Source organism: Meriones unguiculatus, chromosome 8 (genome assembly GCF_030254825.1).
Source record: "Meriones unguiculatus strain TT.TT164.6M chromosome 8, Bangor_MerUng_6.1, whole genome shotgun sequence".
Lineage (NCBI taxonomy): Eukaryota > Metazoa > Chordata > Mammalia > Rodentia > Muridae > Meriones > Meriones unguiculatus.
Genome location: NC_083356.1, coordinates 23,585,517 through 23,609,812, shown reverse-complemented (window position 1 = coordinate 23,609,812; position 24,296 = coordinate 23,585,517). Strand labels below are relative to the sequence as shown.

The 24,296-nt window shown below is 52.3% G+C and overlaps 1 protein-coding gene across 1 annotated transcript in view; it reads right to left on the bottom strand.

Annotated features, from left to right (window-relative positions):
* Positions 1-24,296, bottom strand: part of Myh9 (myosin heavy chain 9) — an 81,463-nt gene that overhangs the window by 25,232 nt on the left and 31,935 nt on the right. The window contains exons 3-13 of the mRNA XM_060389111.1: positions 21,479-21,635; positions 11,623-11,650; positions 10,721-10,814; positions 7,019-7,111; positions 6,426-6,489; positions 5,766-5,864; positions 5,325-5,468; positions 4,404-4,499; positions 3,504-3,622; positions 2,005-2,157; positions 872-1,045 (exon numbers count right to left, since the gene is read on the bottom strand). Of these exons, the coding sequence (XP_060245094.1) occupies positions 872-1,045; positions 2,005-2,157; positions 3,504-3,622; positions 4,404-4,499; positions 5,325-5,468; positions 5,766-5,864; positions 6,426-6,489; positions 7,019-7,111; positions 10,721-10,814; positions 11,623-11,650; positions 21,479-21,635 (1,221 nt within the window). The remainder of the gene's footprint in view (positions 1-871; positions 1,046-2,004; positions 2,158-3,503; positions 3,623-4,403; positions 4,500-5,324; positions 5,469-5,765; positions 5,865-6,425; positions 6,490-7,018; positions 7,112-10,720; positions 10,815-11,622; positions 11,651-21,478; positions 21,636-24,296) is intronic.

The window sequence follows — 24,296 nt, the reverse complement described above, 5'->3', positions numbered from 1 at the left end:
CCTCTGCCTAAGCCTTGGCCCCCACGCAGTGTCTACACCACTGCTTAAAGGAGGAGCCAAAAGGCCTGAGACAGTTCCTAGAAGAGGGGCCCAGAGACCCAATAGCCTTCTGGACACTGAACTTCTAAGAGGTGACAGTTACTCAAGACATCTCAGCAAATGTATGACACTTCAGAGTCAGGTGGGTTCCTGACAACTACGAATTCAATTAAGGAGAAAACAAAAACAAAAGCTCAAAAGGACAGCATTACCGAAGAACATGTGTCCTGTTCCACATCCCACTGCCACTAACAGTGTTTCCAAAGCGATCAGACTCTCTCCTGGGCCTCGTGATTAAGCTAACTTTCTCTGTGACTCCATGTCCAGGACACTACAACCAGAGCGTCCACTACAGTCAGGAGGTGACCCAGAGATGGAAACGTTGGGCTTCGTTATAATGCGCAGACCCAGAAAACCCAACCAGGTGCCCTAAACTCCGCCCGGCAAGAGCTAGAAACATGACCTGCCTTAAGGAGGAGGAAGGCCCCTTTTCGCTTCAGCTATCTCAACAGTCATAAATGCTGTGGGACTGTGTTGGGCCCAAGCAGACAAAAGCTAGGTTTTCTGTGTATGGCTGCACAGTTCTGGGCTGTAGCAGGTGGGGGTGGGAAGAGCTTAGTCCACAGAAGCATGCTGCTTTTTAAAGACAAACAGGTCAGTGTCTGCCGAGTCTGAGGAAAAAGGGAATGCTCGGCCCCTGTCCTATCCCCCTTCAATCGGCGATGTTGACGAGGGAGGCACTTCGGCGACAACACTGACGGGAGGAGGAACTAGGTTCCACACAGCCGGACACTGCGGAGGGGCGCAAGGATCAAACCAACGTGGTTCTTACGGGCTTCTCGATGAGATCGATGCAGGGCTGCAGGTCCAGGCCGAAGTCGATGAAGTTCCACTCGATGCCCTCCCGCTGGTACTCCTCTTGCTCCAGGATGAACATGGTGTGGTTGAAGAGCTGCTGCAGCTTCTCGTTGGTGTAGTTGATGCACAGCTGCTCGAAGGAGTTCAGCTGCAGGGAGAAAGAGGCATCACAGAGGTCCCTCCTGCCAAGGGCCCAGGACCACAGCGCAGGAGAGCGCTGGGAAGGGATGCTGTGGACAGTCCCCGGCACTGCCTGTAAGCAGTGTCCAGGATCTGCCATACATGTGCCCTACTCCACGGCAGGAAGCCTTTGTCTGTCTTCTGAGGAAGGCGGCACCCTCTAGCAGGCTGACAGAGCCTTGCTCTGCATGATGGTATGAGATGCACAGAGACTTAGCGAGAAAAGGTGTTTTGCTGACTACCTTAATCGAAACACCAGGAGATGGAAATACATCTGTGCTCCTCATGAACAAGGATTAGCTGTAGGCTTCCTCTCCAAAACTGACACACAGATGAATATGAATGACCGCAGCAGATCTCTGTGACTCGACTGTGGATTGGCTACATCAATCTACTGCTGATACCATTGTGGCTGTGGACTAGACTCAAGCCACAAGTGAAGAAGATATAACACCTCAGTGAGAAGTCAGTGAAGACTGAAGACCGTGTTTCCCAAATCTAAGTTCTCGGCTTCCCCGAGTTCTACAGTGGACGGCAGATACAAGATCTCACTAGTTCTTCCTACTAGATCTCAAAACCTTCATGGACATAAACAATGTGTGGCCTCAAAGTATAAACCTTGCCTGGGAAAACAGGTGACCAGGCAGCATCTGCCCATGAAGTCTCTGAGTGCCTAACCTGAAAGACCCACCCTCTAAAGCTGCTGGCTGGCAACAAGCATACTCCTGTTTGGCTTAAAACATACACCCACAGTGTTCCAAGGCAAAGAAGATGGCAATATGAGCAGCTACAGGACCAACCATGACAGAAAAAAAACAAAACAAACAAACAAACAAAAAAAAAAAAAAACAACCCACTTATGGACCCAAGAAGATGGCAACGGAGAAGACGAGGGGTCAGCCATGGGGGGTGAAGGCCAGAGCTTACATCAAAGATCTCGAAGCCGGCGATGTCCAGGATCCCAATGAACGAGGCGCCCTGCCTTTTGGTCTTGTCCAGAGCTTTGTTGATGCGAAGCACTAGCCAGCGGAACATCCGCTCATAGGTAGCCTTGGCCAAGGCCTCAATGGCAAAGTCAGCCTAGGGACAACATCCAGAGACATGGAGGTCAGAGCCCAGTAACTTCACTGTGAGGCTTTCCCCAGAGAGAGCCTAAGTACAGAAGATGGGGAAAACCTCATACAGATTCTCACTGCTGAGCAATGCCAATGGCTGGAACGCCTCTGTGTCCCACAGCACAGCAGACCCAGATATCTGCGAAGAACGTTGGGTTTGTTTGCTTGTTTAAGGGGGTTTCTCTGTGTAGCATTGACTGGACTGGACTGGCTTTGAAGACCAGACTGACCTCGAACTCAGGAGATCTGCCTGCCTCTGCCTCCCCAAGTGCTGGGATTACAGGTGTACGCCACCTCACCCGGTTTGCAAAAAACCTTTATTAACCAGTTGCATAAAATATTTACAAAAGCAGTAAAATCCCAAATAACACAGGTGGGAAGGAGGGTAAAGATTAACCAAGACTGGCCATCTGCTTAAGTTGCCTCAGGACAGGCACAAAGGGGTCATTCCATTGTTCTCTTGTTTTGCATGTTTCAAAACCTCCATAATAAAAAGCCAGAATTGAAACCAAGTAAGAAGGAAATAAATCTGCAGGAAATAATAATCCTCATGGGTAAGACAATAAACACTGTTGCTGAATTTTCTGAAGTGTTTGCGTAGCATTTTCTAATTGCGGGGGGGGGGGAACACAAGGTTTCTCCTTAATTATTATGGACACAGACAGTTGGCAGCAATTACACACAGTGGCTTTTGAAACAGCCTTCTTGTCTTTCCCACAATGGCCCTATGCAGAAGCAGCCACAGGCGCCCAGGTATCCAGGGGGCTCCTTTAGGAAGAGCCTTGACCAATGCCATCTTCTAAGAGTTGACTCAATCAAACCCCACGACCGGAGCCATGGGAGGAGGAGGAGGAGGTCTGGCCTTTGAGGCCATCAGGCCCAGGAATGACAAGCACATTTGCTTGGCACAGACAGGAAATCCCCTGCTTGTCTCTCAGCACATGTGGCAAGGCAGCAGGTGGTAGAGAAACAGCCACTTGGCCTGAGCCTCAAAGATGATGGGGTCACTGCTGGCACCGGGAACCACAGAAACAGTAGAGCCTCATTTTAAGCAGAGACAGGATGTGGCGTCATCTTGATCACCAAGGGGCCTGAAGGTGGCACTTTCCAAAGGTGCCCTGGGGCGTGTCCCTCAGCCTCTGATGTCCCCAGGAGAGTCACCCTGATCTCTGAAATGCTAAGGTCTGAACAACAAGCCTCGTGAACAATCTTCACACGGCTGGCAGCCCGGAACAGGCCTTGCACAACACAGCTGCGAGAACATCTCCCCACAGAATGTCCAAGTCGTGTGACAGAGGAGAAACAACACACCTGCTCTTTGGTCTGTGCCTTCTGCACATAGTCTCTCCCCACCTTGATGCGTGGGGTAAGGATGCCTCTGGTGAAATCAGTCACGTTGATCCCCAGGAGATGGGACACCTTCTGAGCAGCTGATAAGATTGAAAAAACAAGGAAAGGAGTGAGAAATGGTTCAACTGAGCCCATGGGTAGCCTGTAGCCTGCAAGCAAAGAAAGGTACAAAGGCAGATGCACAGTCACTGACTGAATCTCGCCACAGCACAGGCCATGGACATGGCGACTATACTTTTGGCCCAAACTAGTGTTGATGTAGATGTCTACCCAAAACTAGACCTTCAAGGGGGCAGGCCCCCCCAAAGCACAGCAGTAAGGATCCAGTACTAGCCACACAACACGCGCTGAAATGCTTTTAGCAGGCTGTAGGAGAAGACAAGGCTGTCAGACTCAGTAACTTGAACAGGAAACAGCAGTGGCTGACAAGGTGAGTTACATGGTGTCACATCCTGACCAGCGCAGGGACGAGGCTCGGGTTACTCTGTCCCGCAAGCAGCAATGGCTTTTAGCACCAGGACAGGCGGTTTGACTTCAGAAACAGATGAGCAAAGCTCAGGCCAGGAGAGAAGGTCCCCTAGCTCACTGACGCTTGCTGTGCATTTTACATCTGTATAAATGACGCAGCTGGAGGAAGGCACAATAACGCACAGCTGTAATCCCAGCCACGAGACTAGGGGACAGCGGGATACCACAAGCTCATAGCCAGCCTGAGCAACATGATGAAATCCAACTCAAGAAAACCCCCAAAGTCAGGGGGCTACCCACCCAAAGACACAAAGTTTAAGGGGAGGAGGGCTTGGAATTTCTGCCAACGCTCTCCTAAGCATACCCACACTTCAGGGGAGAGCCTGGTGCTACCTGTATTGTCTGGCATGGACGCCTGATCAGTGTTCCGCTCCTTCTTGAAGACAATGTTGCCAAGCTGAAGAACTCCTGAGATGACCCGCAGCAAGCCTTTGTTTGGGAGAGACAGGTCAGGGTGGACACAAGTTAGAGAAAGCTGGAACCAAGGGTAAGCCATCCGCAGGGATCCTTGCCTAGGCGTGGGTACTGCACTTGGTGGGGTGCCGGAATACCAGCACTCCATCTCTCAGTGGGGAGTTTACTGCCTTGGGGGCTCACTCTACTCAGGATGGCCCGTCTCTCCCAGACCTCAGCTTGATAGCACTGTTCAGACATGAAGACTGAGAACATGTTTGACCTTTTTTTTTTTCTTTCTTTCTTTTCTTTTTTTTTTTTTTTTTGGGGGGGGGTTGTTTGTTAGTTTTTTGTTTTTTGAGATAGGGTTTCTCTGTGTAATAGCCATGGCTGTCCTGAAACTCATTTTGTAGATAGATCAAACTCATTGAGATCCACCTGCCTCTGCTTCCCAAGTGCTGGGATTAAAGATGTGCGCCACCACCAACCAGCCCATGGTTCAACCTTTCTAAACCTCCAGTAAGGACATGGTTCTGGCCCAAGGCCCATTGCCTGCTTACATAGATACTGTTTTATTGGAACACAGTTACACCCATCTGTTTAAATATCACTGAAGAGAGATGCCTCTTCCACACATCATGGGGCCAGAGCTGTTTCCTTTGCTTGCCTGTGTAAATGCCTGTGGGGTCACCGGGAGCAAACCCTCAAGCCTATTCCTTAAAGACTTCCTTCCACTACACAGGGATCCCCGGCACCAAAGCCAACAGGAAGTTCTTCTCCAGGGGCCCCTCATCTGCCTCAGTGCCCCAGGGGCAGGCCAGCCCATCTCACCACCTCTACCACAGGAGGCCCTGGCCTTACCCATCTGCTCATCCTCTGGGATGCCCATAATCCTCATGGCCTCCATTGTCTCCTGGAACATGTCCTTGTCCTGCTGCCCGGGGATGGTGACGTGCCCATTGGACAGGAAGCGGTATTTGTTGTATGGCTCCAATAGGAGGTCGGCTGTGAGGAGGAAAAGAGGCATGGGTCAGTGAGGCATGAGAAGCACAGGCTCCAGGCAATGCTGTGACCTCAAGACTCGGGGATGTGATCGGCCGGGACCACTCTCTGCCAACTCAGCACGCGCAGCTAGCACTTACACAGTGCAGAGCATCAAAGCTCCGAGACCAAAGGTCTGCCGGTGAGGCGCCTGAAGACAGAAGCCCTCCCCGTTTCTCTTCCCCAAACCAAGTCATAGTTCCACACCCCAGTGGCACGCAGCCCACCTCAGTGGCACACAGCCCATCCCAGCTGACTCACTCTTCAGGTGCTCCCCGGCTCCAGACAGCAGGTAGTAGAAGATGTGGAAGGTCCGCTCCTCCTTGGCCTGGCGGATGGCACGAGATTTCTCCAAAAGATCTTCGAGCATGTTAAAGAGCAACACACCCTGGCGGAAAGGCAACCCTCTGCCTTACTCCCTTCTCCATCAAAAAGAACTGAATATCATCCGGAAGGAAGGAAGGAAGGAAGGCAGGCAGGCAGGCAGGCAGGCAGGCGTAAAACAGCAAAGCAGGAAAAAGCCAACTACCTTGCCTCCAGCCTTCAGACAGGCTGCTGGATGAATAGTGGGTACACATACTGGGGGAGCCATGTCTGCCTAAAGGGACCCTGCTGACGAGTGACATCAGCCTGGAGCAGTCCCCAAAGGCCGTAGGATGGTGCAAGGGAGACACAAAAGAGCAGGCACCATGTGGCTATCACTCTAACCCCGTTACTGATTTTCAGTAGTTCTCTCCTAATCCAAGAGGAACCTATCCTCCGTGCTTCACGTTACAGTTCTGGTCAGCGCCTTCTTAATATTGTCCCAGTGCAACACAAGCCCCAGCAGGGAAGGTGCTGAAACTGGGAAGCAGCCTGTCTTCCATGAGGGCTGCTACTCCCCCAATGCCCCATTTCTTATTCAGTCAGCCATAAGGATACAAGTCTCAATGTTGGCACCGACGATGTAGCCATTGACATCAAAGTTGATACGAATGAATTTACCCTGAGGAGACAAATACAGAGGGGACAAATCTCAGAGAGAGGGAACAAGGGGCCCCACCTGGGCCTGCTCCTATACCCAGAAGGCTGAAGAAGGCCGGAAGCTCTGTGTTTAAAAGCTGAGCCAGAAGACTTAGAGGCACTATGCTAATCAATGTGGCCAGCCTGGGGTGGGTTCCTTGCAGGAGGGAAGGCAGAGGGGACAGGCCTGTTGTGGGCAGTGCTCCTTCCCGTGTGACTTGACCCCAGGAACCAACTGGTCATTGGTATGGTAGGGCACCCTGGGTACCAATAAACAACACCCTACTTCCTCACTGGCTTTTCCCATCTTCTGTAAGAGAGGTTGTAGCCAACAGACTAAGAGGGGGAGGGGCAGGGCCATGCTGACAGGAACTTGTACACCAGCTGGAGGAGGAAGCTACAAACTGAAATCCTTGTTTAGGGTGAAAGCACCAGGTGAGAAGTTATGGTGCCAAAACATTGGCACAGCCCCTGTTCTCACACGAACCACAGCACCACTAGCCAGTACTCACGAATCGTGAGGAGTTGTCATTCTTCACTGTCTTGGCGTTTCCAAAGGCCTCCAGGATAGGGTTGGCCTGCAGCAGCTGCCGCTCCAGCTCCCCCTGTGGAAGAACCCAGAGTCTCATGAAGGCCAGGGAGCAGTGTGGGCTGCTAAGCCCAACCTTCCAGGAACAGAGAGGCCTGCAGGGCCCGTGGTAGCTGCCACTCTAGCCTCCTCCTTCCTGCTGGGCCTCTGCAAACAGGTGGTTCAGAAATTGACCTGAGGGGAAATCAGGAAGCTACCAGCTCTGGGAACTGAGCCTAGAAGAGTGTTGAGGGTGAGGAGATTAAGACACAGCCTCTCTCCGGGACAGCCTCACCCTGTGTCCACTGGCCTTCTGCCCCCTCCTTGGAAAGGCACCAGGTCCACAAAAGACAAGTTATCCCATCCAGAGCAGAGTACTGTCCCTATGGGCACCTACCTCCAAACCTTCCCTGACATTTATACATGGGATCGGTGAGGGCCACTTTGAAGCTCCAGATATTTATCAATAATTTTCACAAATCCTATCAGTGTTTGTTGGACACTAGAAGAAACCCTTGTGCATCTCATCCCTGGACCTCTGGTGCTTTGGTAGACAGAGAGCTGCCCTGTTTCACAGGAGAGGGAGCCGAGGTTGGGGAAGGAGGGACAACCTGCTCAAGATCATCCAGTCAGGAGTCAGCAATGCTGGTGGTCAAACTCAAGACTTCTCCCTAATCATTTGTCAGTCACTTTGATATCCCCTACCCCTGCCACTGTCCTACACAGGGGAATCTGTGCTGCCGGGCCAAACCAACTCTGCAAGTGGCAATCAACAACAGCCAAGACCGGCTGAGGACACAGGGCCCTGTTCCTTGGAACCGTCCGACCTCTAGAGGGGAAAGGCTTCACCCCACCAAGCAGGGTTAATGCTGATCATCAGTGCTGGGGAGTGGCCAGGGCTTTATGGAAACAGCGGCCCCTGAGAGGGATGAAGGGCAACCTGGCAGCGGTGGCAGCAGCTCTCCCAGGAGTCTGCCGTACAGCAGCCTGCCTCCCATGACGCCCGCAGCTGACACCGAATGTCTGCAGGGCACCAGGGAAGTTCTGGAGTCCACTGGAGCCCACAAGTGAACCAGGCTAATCCTCCTCCTGCTGCCTCAGCCAGGGGTCCTCCTTCCTTCTGTGGAGGCTTCCACAGCCCAACCAGGTAAGTGGAAGAGTCACTCTGCCTTGCTCCTGAGAAGAGGGTCAGCAAGGCCAGCCGTGCCCTGAGAGAAGGCTCCACATGTGCACTAGGTGCCAACAGTCACCAAACACCAGGCTCCTCCCATAAGCCTCGGGCCAGCCTGGAGTCAGCCCACAGGCAACCCACATCGCCAGACTTGGCCAGGAACTGCTCCCTGCCCAGTGACACTCCTAGCGAAGCAGAGGCCAGGCTGCCAGGATGGCTGGGCCACTCCTATTCCCTCAGACAGAGCCTCTGCCTGCCTTCCTGCCTTAGAAGCAGAACTCAGGCATCTATCTGGACCCACACGCAGCTGCTGTGGAAAGTGGGGTCACTGAGCCAAGTGGGAGCAGTTTCAGAGCCCGTTCCTGCTGCCAGTGGCCAGGGTTTGTCTTCCGGACATTCAACTGGGTGCACAGAAGATTTTTGTGAATGAAATCTGTACAATATGAAATGTGCTGGTGCCTGAGCCTAAGTCTGGAATTACTAGTCCAGTTTTTTGAAAAGCTTTTCCTGGGTGGTATTTTCAGACAGGAGGCTCCAACTAGTACATTTAAAAAACAAAAAAACAAGACAGGGCTGCTGCTCAAACTACAGAAGTCCACCCTGTCTTAAGTAAGTTGAGCTCTGAAAACCCACAGACTTAACCAAGGCCACATGTCCTGTATGGTGGACTTGGTTTGGGGAAAGGGGAGTGTTAAATCAGTCACTGCAGGTAAGAGCTCACTCCCAGAGATGCTGGGACAGGCCTCTCATTGCAAAACTAGCCTGCCGAGTGTGGAGAATCACAGTACAGCTTCAGGCATGGTAAACAACTACTCTGGTCAATGGCCTCAGCTGTGACTGAACACCAGGGACTGAGGCGGCCAGTCACTCTAGCCAGAGGAGGAGCCGGGCGCAAGTGCCCACCACATACTGTGTCTTGACAGCTTTCCTCCCACTATCGCCCTGAGACCCCAGTTATTTGTAGGCCTGAGGCCTGCCCTCCATCTAAAGTTGGAACCTAACGTGGCAGATGGGGTCCTTTTACTGCTCTCCAAAAGGGGTCCTGTCTCCTGTCCTCCAGGGCAGAGACTCCAGTGTCACCTCCTAAAAATCGGGCACATACCAAGCATTCAATAAATAGCTGGGAAATAGATTTTACTCCAAGTTCAGAGACAGAAAACCACAGCCAGAGACCTCCTAACCTTGCAGCTCTGTTTTTAAAATAGGTCTCCAATAAAGAATGGAAAACGGGGGTTGGAAAAAGAAAAAGAAACTTTATTAGTTTCTAAATATAATTCCTGACGCCCCATGGAAAAAGTTTCCGAAAGTCTCGAGAAGCTTGGCATGTGGAGAGTTGTTTCTGGTCTGGTTCCAGAAGACGGTACACGGATGTCGTGCAGCTACACCCATTATGCATGCAGAGACACACCCCAACTTACTAGTGAACACAGTGCATAGAACACCAGCCTGGTGAAGCCAGTGAGGACACGAGAGCACCCCAATGGCCTCGGGGTGACATCACTGGCACCCCGGATGACTCAGGGGAGCCTAAGCGGGGTGGGGGGCTCCTCCACCATGCTCAACACTAACCAATCCTTTCCCCAGGAAGCTCCGATCAGGGACCTCCCAGCATCTCTCCCAGCTTGTGCCGGGAGACAAGGAGCCGACCATCTGTGACTAGTGTACACCACCAGGCATGGGGGACTCTGGGAAGGCAGGTGCGCATCCCACCATGCCGAGACCAGGACTGGTCCCACCTGGAATTCAGGCATGTCTGAGAGAAGCCATGTGACGAGGCTGGCCCAGTCAGGAAATGCCGTGTGCTTCACACCCAGCCCTCCTCCCAAGACAATCAGTGAGCCGAGCCTCTAAGAAAAGTTCTAGCTGCAGAAAGTGACAATGTGTGGAGTGAAAAGCTGCTCAGAAGAATGTAGAGAATCCAAGGGCACACGATGGCAGAACACGCATTCCCGGTGCAGAACGTGCAGTAAAACGTGCATCTCACCTAGCCAGGGCACTGCTGGGTTCCACCAAAATCCACCAAGGGAGGAGGGAAAAAAGGAGGTAAGATGACTTTCCAACTGTCCTTTCTCAGGGAGGGGGACTGTCCACCCAGAGGCATTTATTCACTCAAGGATACGGAGATTCAAAGGCAGGTCAACCCAAGTCCTTCTGGCCTCCATCAGCTTGAGAACCACGTCTCAGGCTGTCTGTTCCCAGCCTCGGAGGTAGAGTACATGCAGCAATTAGCTACATGCCAAGCATTCCACTTAGTAAACCTTGGGATGGCCCCAGTCTTCAAAGCAAGTTGGAAAGCTTGGAGGCTGAGAATGGACCGGACCTGCTACTACCCAACCTCTCCCAAGACCACTAAGCTGCTACCTAGGAAAGGAGGGTGGGCCTCTGCTTCATTCCCAAGAGCATCATCATTTAAAGCTGGGCCTCCACTTCCTTCACCACCCTCTGCCAAGGCCCAGCAGGGCACCAGGCACTCACCTGGTCCTTCTTGCTCTTGTGTGAGGAGGCCACATGTGCCAGGTACTGGATGACTTTCTTGGTGTTCTCCGTCTTGCCTGCTCCAGACTCACCCCTGCCAATAGAGTTGAGGGAGCCCTCAGTAAAATGTGGTTGTGTCCTCACCCCACTGGTAGACAGTGCTGCTGTCTATCACTCTGCCCTTCTGTGGGGTACCCGTGAGGGAGCCAACACAAAGAAAAAGCAACAGCAAACCAAATGTGAAGCTCTGGAATCTTCTCTCAGTCTGTTTCCCATGGCCCACCAGAGGCCAGACAAAAGTCGATTCATAACCACTGCCTAACCTGGTCACTTGGCAGCCTTGAGGGCCAAATGTTTTAGACATCAGGGGGAGGCAGCTGTCGACCTGGGAGCCAAAGGCACTTATGTGTGTTCCCTTGAAATATCCCTGGGAGGCAGTTTCTGTTCCATGAACTCCCCCACCTCCTTATTAAGATGGAAAGAAGCCAGTATCAGTCTAAATCTGATAAGGAAGGCCACCATTCAGAGCCGGGAGGCACGCTGGCAGTTCTGAAAAAGCCAGTTGGTGGATCGTGTTAGAGCCTATGGTGGTCCTTTGCTGTCACCCACACAACCGCACTTGAGTACCACTCCCCTGAGGAGGCAAGGGCCTTTCAAAAAGGCCTTAGCTGTGACAGAAAAGCTCACTGGGACCACTCGGCAGAAGTTAACTAGTCTTGGGTTCTGTCTCAGGGGAAGGGGAGGGAGACGAACTGGGAATGAACCTACCAATCTGCTCTCAACAAAATAAAAATATTCTCTCCCCAAGAATAAGGGATGAGTTCAATCCCTAGCACCACAAATAAAAACATCAGAGCAGTGAACAAGCCCAACCTCCCCACACACACTCAGAAAACACTTACGTGCACAGAATGGACTGGTCTTCCCGGTCTGCAACAAAGAGGACATCAGGTTACCTTGGATGGGAAGAAGAAACCTCTCTCTTCCCACCTCCATGAAGAGTTGCCAAAATAAGGAACGAAGACTGAACTGCTTCTCTGAAGGGACCTTTCCAGGCCTCCAACCTGGGCTGGCTATGGACAGCCCTCCGAGGAGGGGCATCTGCAGTGGAAAGTCCTGGGAAGCTGACCGCCCCTAGCTCTGGCTGCACACCCATGCTGCCCACGCCATCCCATGAATTTTAGAAAAAATGTGATTGGCAGGCACTCCTAATACTGCCCATATTTAAACAAGGAATACTGTTTGAGGGGCCAGAAATCAGAGCAGGCACCATGACAAGACCTGGCGTGCAATGGGACGGTCCCAGCGTGGAACACCGCCTCACAGAGTTTAAGGCCAGAGACAATGAATGGACTTCACTAAGCCCAAGCACTACTCCAAGTCGTGAGGCATCACCTGTGTAAAGGACACAAGCAAACATGGCCGCATGGTGCTTGGCTCATACAAGGTACACAAGGATGACAGGATAAAGGGAGCTGGGGTGGATGAAAGCTTCTGGCATGTGTCTGGGACGGCCTGCTCTCGCCACCAGGAACTTCCAACTGCTCCCCTAGCTTCCCTCTTCAGCAAGGAGGGATGAGAATGCTCCTCCTTTGCATGTGGGGACAGTGGAAGCGAGCGCCCTGCACTCTGAAAGCTACGCTAGACAGCCACACTCCAGGACAGTCTGCCGAGCTCAAACCTTACAGCGTCAAAGAGTTGAACCCAGCATTGGGCTATTTGGTAACATCAGAAACGCGGAGAGGTACACTGGCTTCCCCCATCGTGAAACAGACCTAGCGCTGACCCCGTGAGTACAGTAAACTCCTGCGGGGCCACTGTCATCTCTGTGATGGAGCAGCGGTGGCACGGGAGCCAATCAGGGGGCACTGGTGGCGGCTGGCCATTCACGGAGGGCACTCCTGGCTCTCACTCTGGCCGAGGGCCCCACGCGACAAGGCGCTGAGAGAATGACCCATGGCTTTCTGGGTGCCTGGCCTCAGGACATGGAATCAGCCCTCTAACGACAGACTGACCAGGCAGATCACCTGCCCTCCTGTAGGTGAGCTTTCCAGCTGGCCCGATCTCAGCGGCACATAGGGCCGAGCACACGCTGCCGTCCCCATTCTGTCACCTGGCTGACAGGAGGGAAGCAGGAAAAGGAAGCCTCACACCCCGCCCAGGCAGCAGCTGCCTCTGCCCTTGGCTGCAGCCTTCATTCTAATCTCCCAAGAAACAGCCACCAAGCCAGGAACTTGGAGACTGAGGCACAAGTGCTGTGGACTGAAGGCCAGGGTGAACTATGTAACTGAAAAACCAGAAGACAAACCAAAAGATAGCACCTCAGAATGGGAGTAAGGGAGAGCCCCGTCATAGCCTTGCACACCAACATCACCCCACCTCCCTGAGAACCGCTCAGGGAGACGTCAAGAAGGCGGCCTGCAACCTTCCTCCCTCTTGCCCTGTTTTCAAAGACATTCGGTCATTCTTCAAGGCTGCCAGGCAAGGACTGAGGCAGAGAGGAGCAGAGCCTCTGCAGGATATCAGGCAAAAGGAAAAAGCAGAAGGTGGCTGGGGACAGGCTGGAGGAGAACTGCTTCCACCCCTTCTTCCCCAACAGCGGCGTAGCCATGAGGCCGGAGCTGGCATTCCTGTCATCCGGGGCCCTGCCCTCCCCCAGCGGCTCCCTGTGGTCGGCCCCAGCTGTGGCTGCGGGCGGGCATGTTTAGTCACCACTCCAGAGCAGGCAAGAATGTACCTGCGTGTGCTGGCGAGGCATGAGCAGAATAGGCCTGGTGCTACCATAAAAGGAAGCATTCTCCGTTCCTTCCAGAAGGAACTGTTTCCCAGGGCTGTCCAGGCCCAGTCCCCGGATGACTGGAATTCCTGAACTGTGTGAGGAGGAGTCAGAGACTTCACCGCTGAACAGGAAGCTGGGTGGCCAACACACATACACACACATGCACAGAAGCAGACACATGCAGCAGCTGTGCTCGGTCCCGTATGTACGCGGAAGCATGCTTGCATACACACAGGTGCATACACGCACAAGCACGTATGCAGAAAAACAGTGCTCGGAGCGGCACGTGATACAGGTACTCGTGTGTAAAAAGATCCACAGCACGTGTGTGTACATATGTACACAGACATACACAGAGGCCTGAACATACTCCAAAAGCTTACAGCCAGCCGCACCATGACACGTCTGCCTACCTACTATCCTTGGCTCTGCCCCCTTCACCTGTTCTACTTCCACGGACATCAATGGGGACCAAACTCAAGTTCAGAGGAATCCCAACCTGCTTTGTCAGACTCTGGTGAGCCGCTGCGTTCACAAAGACGACCTGCCAAGAGGCCCCTCCTCCCCTCGGGTAAGGCCCCCGGTTCTTAGCATGGCAGAGCCACCTGCGCAGAGTAACTCACACTCTTAAATCCGATCCTTAAAACACTTTCTGGATGTTTCAGGTTACGACCCAACCTCCCGGCTAGCCAAAGGAAGCCCTCACCAGTCAGGTAGGGCAGGTGTGACTGCCTGTTTTGTCTAACTTTTTCCACAGCAGTTTGTCTGAGGTTTGCTCTTGACCTCAGAGCATCATCCCTTACAGAAAATGGCATAAAGTCCCAGCAAGTGGAGGGCCTGAACCAGTTCACCCTGCTGTCTGCCATCATCCTGTGTGCTCGGACAGGGACCCTCTCTGGCACTCATGCCAACAGCCTTGCCTCACCCTGTCATTTCGGTAGCTGAGAGGACACTTGCAGGCTGGCTGAAGCCATTTGTTTTGGCTCAAGTCCTTATTTGATCCTATGGGAACTAACAGTTTATCTGAAATGCCTTTTTTTTCCCAAGCCCTGGGACTTGGGGCACTAACAGGCAACATAACCTTATTCTGACACACAGGCTCTGAACTACCCAGGACCCCATCAACAGCCCAGGGCCCCATCTCAGAGGATGTGGGCTGAGGCAGCACTGTGAGCCGTGCTTCTAGAACTCTCAGCAGCCACAGCCTTTCCTCAGGCAGAATCCTGACAGCCCTGAGCAGTGGGCAGTGGCTGGCAGAGAGGAGTCTCACTACCACTGCTCCATACTCCCAGAGCAGTTAGAAAGGAAGCCATTGGTTGTGCCACCGCAGCCCTCGGCCCTACCTTTGACCCCGGGGAATGAGCAGGGTCTGCTCTGAAGACCTGCAGAGATAAATGCCTGAGGCCTACTCAGGATGCTGTCCTTAACCACCCCCACCCTGGAGCATCTCCAGGCTCCCAACGGAGCATTCCAGAACCACAAGAAAGGCTCTCATGAGTTAAGCACTCAGCAGTCAAGCTCTTCCCGCCCCTGACTTGACTTTAAACCCAGAAGCCCCAAGGCTGAGTGAGGCCACAGAATGAGGTCACAGAGTTGATGTGGCCACCCTGAGTGGACAGGTTTCTAGCCAACTCAGAAGAATGCGTGAGGCCTGGCTGCAGGTGTTTCATCCCAGGCATTTAGGTTCCTACACATATGGGGAAGGGGGTGGGGGAGAGAGAGACACACACACACTCTATGGCTCACTTCCTCTGTGAAAGGAGCTATGGCTGACTCTTGTCCATAAAAGGCTATGAGGCTTGAGAATGCTAGCACAGGGGTGACATCAGCTAGACAGGAAGTAGAGGAGGAAGGGCGCAGGCCTCTACTAGAACTGACTCATGGCCAGGCTCAGAGAGTGTACCTCCCAGGAGGAACTGTCATAAGGCCATAGCTGAGTGAGTGCCTGCTTGAGGGACCCCATCTCCAGGCCCACAGGTCTGTCTGCTGTATAATTTTCTCCAGAGCACATTTCAGGGGGCTGCTTGTCATGGTCCTGTGTCAGGTACACGGGTTGCCTGCTTTAATAATGCCATCTGTTTGGCCTACGTTGACCATATCTGCTTCTCAGCTTTGCTCGTTCCTAAAAGTCTCCTTGGGGAAAAGAAACTACAAAGTGGAAAGGGAGGCCTTGCTGGGTCCCAGACAGAGGGTAAGGAGCCTCAGGCCATGGCTCTGCAGAGCTGTGCTCTTGGGGAAGGAACAAAAGGAGAATAGGACAGAAGCAAAACGGGACACACAGGAGCCATATGGACACTCCCAGGCAAGACTCAGGGACCGCTGACACCCAAAAGACAACTCCACTGCCCCCAGATAAGCTCAGGAGCATCAGTGACAGTATAGCATGGGGGTAGGGGTGCTCTCAAAGATGCCAGGGCCTCTAGCAACCTTGCCATTCTAGTAAGAGGTATGCTGGAGGGTGCCAAGCAGAGCGTGCCACAGGAACACAGCAGCACACCTCTCCTTTCAGCCTGCACCTTGGCACTACTGTATTTCTGGACCAGCTGAAGGTGGACAGACAAGACTACGAACAGACTATGACCCCACCCCCACCCCCAAGCTGTACTGTCTGAATGCTAAAAACATCTTAGGTCCTTGGGAGTCAACCCTGAGCCAGAACCCCGGGTCAAGACTGTGGGAACTTTATATGTAAAGGACCTGTATATCACACATTCCTCTTTGGGGAGCAGAGCCTAGATGTGAGGACAATAAAATTGGTGGGCTTATAAGACAGTAGCTCACTTCAGGAGCAGACCTGCCATCCAGGGAACAGCATGGAGAAGTAGGTGGGTGCTTGTGTGTCTCAGGGCCTCTACTGGCCCATCAGCAATAGGGAAGAAAGAGACACCCTAGAGCAAATGACACTCTGCTGGAAGACCACAGAGGCCACTCTCCGGAGATAGGGTGAAGTCAGTTCTGCGCCTGTGGCTCTGAGGCTGAGAAGCCCCTGGAAGGAATACCTGCTCATTTACCTGCAGTACATAGGCTGCAGGGTAGTGTCAGGACTGGGCACTGGGAAGGTCCCATGGGCGCTGTGTACTCAGTCTCCTATTGCCCCTTCCTCAGGTACCTGCCACACAGGCTTGCACTGCCCTACAGCCACTCCTGGAACTCCTCAGCCTGCCCATGTTGTGTCAAGCTTGAGAGGCAGAGAAATCAAAGGCTCCCTCAGCCAGGCTAATTAGCAAAGGAAAGAGCAAGAGTCCTACTCTATCCCATCCAAACCCCATATTCTTCCCGAGAAACCGCTTCTCCCTACAACAGGCTGAGAGGCCCAGCAGGCCCTTGGCTGTAGCTAAGTGGTTTAGAAACCCCATGCCTATCATGGCAGCCCCCAATGTTCCCGGGCACATCACTTCTATGTGGGAACCCTCACTGTCACCTAGTGTGTCTGGGCACAATCAGCAATCCTCTGGGCGGGACCTCTGCTCTGCATGTGTAGATGCTCTGCAGTGCACAGCACACAGGAAGCAAGAGGCTGGTCCTGGGCAAGGACCATGTCACACAGACATGGGGCATGGCCCTCTTCAGGGAAGCCACTCTGCCTCCTGAGGCACACGATCAGGCACAGGGCTGGCTCCGTACCTCCCCAGCAGACAGTGGGGCCTTTGTGAGAAGGCTGGCAGGGCTCAGGCCTCCTGGCCGGCACAATCCTGCTTAAGTGGAGTCATCACATCTGTGGCTTCCCACCGCTCCGGCTCCTAGGCTGCCACTCAAAAGCTAAAATACTCTCCTGGCCTCTGGTGAGCTGGGGGCTTTTCCTCAAGAAGACCTGGAACCAACTGAGCAGACACTCAGTGGTGCTGGGAGCGCTCTCTCTCTCTCTCTCTCCCACACACACACATCTAACTGCTAGACTGAAAAGAATTCCTTCAAAGACTAGCCAGAAAAGAGAGCATCGGTACTCATGCCCTCCTTGTTCAGGGAATCAAGAGATTCCCAGTGCCGATGCATGACACATCAGCAGTTAACACACCTGGGCCCATCCCTTCACCTGTGGGCAGGCGGACCACGCTTGGATATGAAGGTAGCACACAAACCTCAATGCCATTGTTTACCCAGCAAGGTCAGTCAACCACCAAGAGGAATGTGGTCATTCACCGGGCACTGGAGCGACTATTGAGTGACCGACCACTTCCGGGGCAGCTTCTGAAGAGAAGCAAAGAGATGGAAAGGAGGGTGGCACAGTACAAAGGGCAGGCCTGCAATGAAAGCGAACCCTGCTGCCTCCCCCGCGAACCTGTGAGCTCATTAAAATGCCAGCATCCCAGAGAGTGAACCTGGCCTAACTCTGCGCTGGGAAGCACAGCTGCTTTCCTACCTGTATTGGTAGATAACTGAGCTCCAGCCAAACTCTCTCACTGATACCAACAAAGGCCCCAGGCCAAAAGCACCCTTCCTCCAGCCCACAGGGGTGCTGCTGCCTGATTTCCACATGCAGCCCCTGTGCCTGACCCAGGATACACCTACGCCCTTCATGCTGTGTGCAGGAACGCAAGTTCATGCTCTCACCTGGCTCCTAAGGCTGAAATGTCTCTTGATAGCCAAGACGGCAGAAACACAACAAACGGGAGAACCGGAGGTAGAGCGGTAAGTCGGCCGTGCCAGCCCAACTTTAATTAAACCCGAGGCTGGAGATTGGAACAACAGACGAAACTGTGCAGGCACGTCTGGGCTGCAGCACAACCACTTATTAACACCGAGCGGCCAGGTTTCCCGTGGGCTCTACCTCCACGGTGCCTTCGCTGCCATACCAGCCTCAGCAGCCACAACTTCCTTCAGTTCCCAGGCACCTGACACCTGCTGCCACTGAACTGGCCTGCAGCAGCAGCAGCAGCAGGAGCAGGAGCAGCTTGCCTTGTTATGCAACTATGGCCCCACATCTGTCTTTAGGATGTGACAGGAAAGTGAGAAGCCCTTCTGGTATGCCAGCATTTCCTATCACCTGTTCGTGTGGCCTGAGCTGGGCACCATACCCTTCAGTGCCCTATCCTGTGCCCATAGCAGACAATACTGGTCTAGCCCAGCACTCTTTGAGATTGTGTCTCAAACCCTTGACAGTACAGGGTCCAGACAGCCACTGACTGACCATCTGTAAAGCTCAGTGTAGAATTTTCAACTGGGGACAATTTTGTCTATCAGGGAACATCTAACAGAAGTGGCTGAGGGCTTTCACGTCTGTGGATGACGCCCCCGGAATTGCTATTTTTGGTCAAACCAATACAGTCTGAACCCTAAAAAAAAAAAGTGGTTGAGGATATTTTTTTCTGTTCACAGCTAGAAAGAACGAAAAGAGGCCAGGATACTACGATGCATCATACAGTATCTCAAACGCCTTAATCTGACAAGTAGGTAAAGTAGCTTATAATCTATCATCCAAAGCAGGATGAAACTAAAGTGCCACAGGCAGTGACCAAGACTGTAAGGCAAACCCCAGCACCAAAGGGTTCAAAGACAAGGAAGGGGCCTGGAATGGGACAAAAAGCTTGTCTCATAAAAAGTCCCCAAACAAAGCCACCAACTACCCTATTTGGTAGAATAAATGCTAGTATGTCATAAGCCACAACCAACTCAGGAAGGAAATTTTTGTCTAGTTCTTGGGGGAGGGTGGAGAGGAGGCCAGAAAAGGAACCATCTGGCCATACCTTTTAAGAAGCAAAAAACAAAGCAAACTTGCCCCCTCCCCCACTGGGTGGATAGCAAGCCCTAAGGCTTCACCTCAAAACAGAGAGGAACAGGCTCCAACAGCCTGAAGACTAAGGTTCCACCTACAATCCCTGGTTTAGGGCAAGGATCCAGGGTCCCTTTAGGATACACTCTCTCCTAGTGACACACAGTGACACAGGTAGGCTGTGTAACTAACTTCCTTCACACCCCAAGAACACTATCGCTAAAGGCTTTGTGGGCCCACTGGGTACAGAGAACTTTTCAACAGCCTAGAATGTGCTTAGTATGGCCACATGGGGGCTAAAGATTTTCAGCAAGCCCAAAGAAAAACAGAAAGCAACGTGGGAGCCTCTCAAGCTGAGGGTTAGAAAACATGAGGTCCCAGCAACTGTACAGACCATTCCCAAGAAAGCCCAGGGCTTTTAGAGCCCCACACTGCCCTCGCGGTCCAGGACAGCTCCTTCCCTGCTGAGGCTGCTCTGCTATGGACAAGGCATGCTTTTTATCTCTTAACCCCACCTGTTTGACTTTCAGGAATCCTTCCCCAAACTTCCGTCTTGTGAATAATTGAAAACGGGAACTCTCTTGGGAAAGAGCCCTACAGGTTATCTGATGAGAGGCCAAGAGTCCAGGTCCAATGACTGGCTGCGGGGGCCACTCCATCGCTCTCCCATGACAGACAAGAGGAGGCTGGCTTAAGTCCTGCAGAGAATGAGAGCGTGCCCTACTCGGAAAGACCCCGAATGCACTTCTCGCAGCACGCCGGGGAAAGCCGAGGGAAAGTGACTCATAACCTCTACAGAGACTCAGGCTCCTCTGGAACATCACAAAATGTTCTCCCACCACACTGCTCTCATTAGCACTTTCAGACAGACATCCTACTTTAAAACCAAAGGGCTGGCTTCCATATGGAATTCTGAGAGACGTGAATATAAGCCAAATGCTAGGCCAAACTTGCACATCCTGCCTAATTAATAACCTGACCAAGAAATACCTTCTGCATAGCACTGTGGGAAGAGCGAAGGGTGCACACTGCCATTCTGAACCACTAAACCAGGGCTAAGCTAACACCAGGGGCGTGACCACTACTGAATGATGGACTACAGTGCTTGAAAAACAAATGCAAAAGAAACTATCAAAACAGGTCAGAGTGCTGCTGGGAGTTGGGTCTGAATTAGAATTACATATGCCAGGGTTTAGCTACGTTCCAAGAGGCTCTGCTAGAATGAAGGTTAAGAGGTCAACAGTATGAAGCGTTGCAAAGCCAGACCTAAGGCTACAGCTGTGGGAGTGGGATGAAAACAGGATCAGAAACATTGAGAAAAAGAACGAGCATGGGGAAGCACAAGACAGGGAAATTCTAAGTTTAAGACCATACTAGGCTACATAGTGAGGCACTGTTTTTGAACCCAAAAACCCAAAAAAACGAAGGTAAGCGTTGGTTGACTTGGGAAAGGGCTGCTGACAGGAAAGTGTGTGAGAGGCCTAGGTTCTAGGCTCCAAGGTTAGCAACTTGTGGAGGATGGACTGACTGGTAGTGATCAGGGACATAGCCAGGCACTGATGGCAGAAACCACTGCAGTTGTTGAATGAAAGGCCAGGGCTAAGGACGAGCATAAGAGGAGCACCCATAGGCAGAAACAAGAGAGTCATGGAGACAGCCAAGTAGACAGGGGAGGAGGGAGCCTAAGAGAGCAGAGACAAGTGAAGGAAAGGCAGGGAGTGGGAGACTGCCCCACACCAGGGAAAAGGAAGAAGCAGAAGGGAGAAGGAGAACACAGAAGGACAAAGGTAACAGGGGACCTGTCAGTCAGTCTAGACAGGAAGTGGTCAAGGGGTGTGGCCAGAAGAAGGAATTAGTGAACAGACACCCTCCCAAAACACTTCACTGTGACGGGACAGAGAATACAGGCAAGTGGAGGGGTGCAGTCACCGGGGCAGACTTCACGTCTGTGCCCTAAAAAAGAAAAGCACTCCAGCGTTATCACCAACTGTGTGCCAGCAATGCTATGCACGGAAGGGAGAGAATGAGGAACTGGGAGAAGAACCTAGAACAGATCCAAAAACTGATGTGGGTGACCCTTAGAAAGATGAAAAAGTGGGAAAACAATCTTCTAATCTTTAGAGTTTCTAGAGCATTCTATCAATACAAAATATGTCCTTTATATAGCCATTAGCCCTGGCTCTCAGATGATGATGCAATCACCAGGCACTGGGTAAGGATGGGACCCCTGGAGAGGCCAGGCAAGCACGCCACTGCCCCAAGCACTCACCCTGCATCATGCTCCTGTAGGCAGTGTCTGTGATGGCGTAGATGTGGGGCGGCATCTCGTGCCTCTTCTTGCCCTTGTACATCTCCACGATCTCCTCTGAGTAGATAGGCAGGTTCTTATAAGGATTGATGACCACACAGAACAGGCCTGAGTAGGTCTAAAGAAAGCGGCAGAGAGGATATGTGTTAGCGAGTCTGATTCTCGGCAGCACTCTACCGCTGTGTGCCTGCGTGTCCACTGTTTTCAAGGCCAGAAAGCAGCCGAGGGTGACAGCATTCTCTGGTGTGCCTGCTCCCGCTGAAGCTGCGTGGTGTGCTAGCACTCTCTCAGCACAGGTGGCTGCCAGCTTTGAATGCTAACAAGCGCGCATCAGACAAGGTCCACACACCAAAGCACACAGACATCCAGTCACAAAACTCAGATTCCAGCCAGTCCAGGAGCACATACTTTTAATCCCTCTTTAATCAGGAGGCAGAGGCAGGCAGATCTCTGCATTTAGGCCAGCTTGATTCTACAGAGAGACTTCCAGGACAGCCAGGGCTACATGGAGAAACACTGTCTTGAGAAACAAAAAAACTCAGATCCTAGGACAATAAGAGATGTGTCTGTCATTGTAAAAGAGATGCGCAAAGATGAAGAATTCAACTGTATCCCAGAAAACTGCAAAGAAACACAGCTTATTCTGCATTCACACGCACACCACACACTTCACCCTCTAACACTGGAAAAGCTCACCATCCTACTACATCAAGTAGATTGCAGTTGCTAAAAGCTAGTCCATGCCGTGCATTCCTGTGCAAATCTTTAGAAAACATAAAGGCCACTTTTGGGTCCTCTAAAAGCCTTCTCCAGGGGCAGACACTCAAAACTGTCAACACTTAAATGCAAGACACTGACAACACACCCAATGTTCCAGGTCTGCTTTGACCTTTACAAGAAGCCCCTGGAGTCAGATACCCAAGGTTCAACTCCCAGGCCAGGGGGTGGGGGTCCTTAACCTTCTCCTTCCACTTTGCTATCTGTGGAAAGACCGAAGGCTAAGGTCGTCACCTCACTGCATGGTAAGGAGTACGAATACATGTATGGAGAGCTACAGGGCTCTTTCCTCCACAATGCCTTGTGACCAATTCTAATAAATTTCCCTGCTCCTTCCAGACACAAATGGCAGACTCCTAGCCAACACATAAGAACTGTCCTTGCCGAGGGCATCCAAGGATACTCAGTTTGGAGGACGTGTCTTCAAGCAGTGATAGTAACCCCAGCACTACGTTCTTAGAAAAATAGACCCCAAGCTGGAGGGAAGGCTGGAGAGCAAGGCTCAGCATCAAAACTAGGCACCGCACCAAAACTAGCCCTGCCTCTGCTAAGGGACAGTCAAAGGTCACAAGACATGAAGCCTCACTGGGAACAAACTCAGGCCTCAAGAAGATGAAGGCCAACCTTCTTGGTCTGGAGGGCCAATTCTCTATAAACATCCTTTGCTTTCCTCATTCTATACGTCCTGCATCTTCACTGTACAATTCTATCCCCTGATCCAGGGGTAGCTAATCTGGGGAGCTGATCGTGATATGCATCCAGCCCTGTCCATCTGTGCTCTCTCTAGTAAACTGCAAGACTAAACCCAGAGGTTTGCACAGAAACCAGGCATGAAGACAGGTCTCTTCCCCCCTGCACTGCCCAAAAGCTTTCTCCTTGGAACTGCCAACAAAAGCTTGCTGAGGACAACGCTCAGAGGAGCCCACCATCCAGACACTTGTCAGCTGCTTTCCCAAGTGCACTGGTCTGCTCTCCACTCCTAACCAGGTGCTCTGGTCTGCTCTCCACTCCTAACCAGGTGCTCTGGTCTGCTCTCCACTCCTAACCAGGTGCTCTGGTCTGCACTAGGACAGCAGATAACTTGGGACACTCACAAGAGGGTCTAGCTGCAGGTAAAACTGCAAAGACTTCCTTCTTCCCAAGGAGTTATGAGACTGGGATAGAAGGCTTCGCCATGTATTCTCCTTCCAACTACTCTATTCTCAAGGGACCAGGAAGATCAAAGCAAAGTCCAACGTGACAAGGGCTTGGGTGCTGCAAAAAGAAGGGAGCAAGGTATCTCCTGTGTGGATGTCAGATGGTATCGATCAGGTGGGGATAGGCTAGAAGGCCAGACGAGAATGAGGTCATCACAGGTTCTCCAAACACTTGGACTTTGTTCTCGGCCTTGGAGAAAGCCCATACTCTAGGAACTCTGGCCCAATAAAAGCCAAGGACACATGGTCCCACATATAGGGTGTGCCACAGAGCCAGATGTTTGAAACAGCTGGCAGAAACAGAACAAGACAGAGGGTCAAGTAGGACCCTTCCTTTGGACAGCTGGAGGGGCAGATGACATTGCAGAGGGCTCTAAAGAATTCTCTGGAGTAATTCCTCCAAGCCAGGAACACTAGCCAGCTGAGACCTGAGAAGGGGGCACACAGCTCAGGTGGGAGGAAGGAACACACTAAACACTCATGGAGGCAAACCCCGAGCAAGTGGCTCTGCTCCCACGCAGCCACACCAGGGAGCTGTTCCATTCACAGGCCACAGAGGCTCTTTGTGCCCAAGCGCCCCCTGTCCCAAGCCTCACCTCCCCCCAGAGGAAAAGACAGAGCAGCTGTGGTACAGAATTGGCTGTGCCGCCCACAAAGCCGGGCAAGTGCCGCTCAAAAGTTCCTGGAGTAACAGTGTGGAACCTTGATGTACACATATGGGATGTGAGGGAGGCTGCAGCCCTGCCTCGCCAGCCACCAAAGGCTTTTGATCACCCACGGTTCTGTCTCTGCAGGGATTTCCCTGA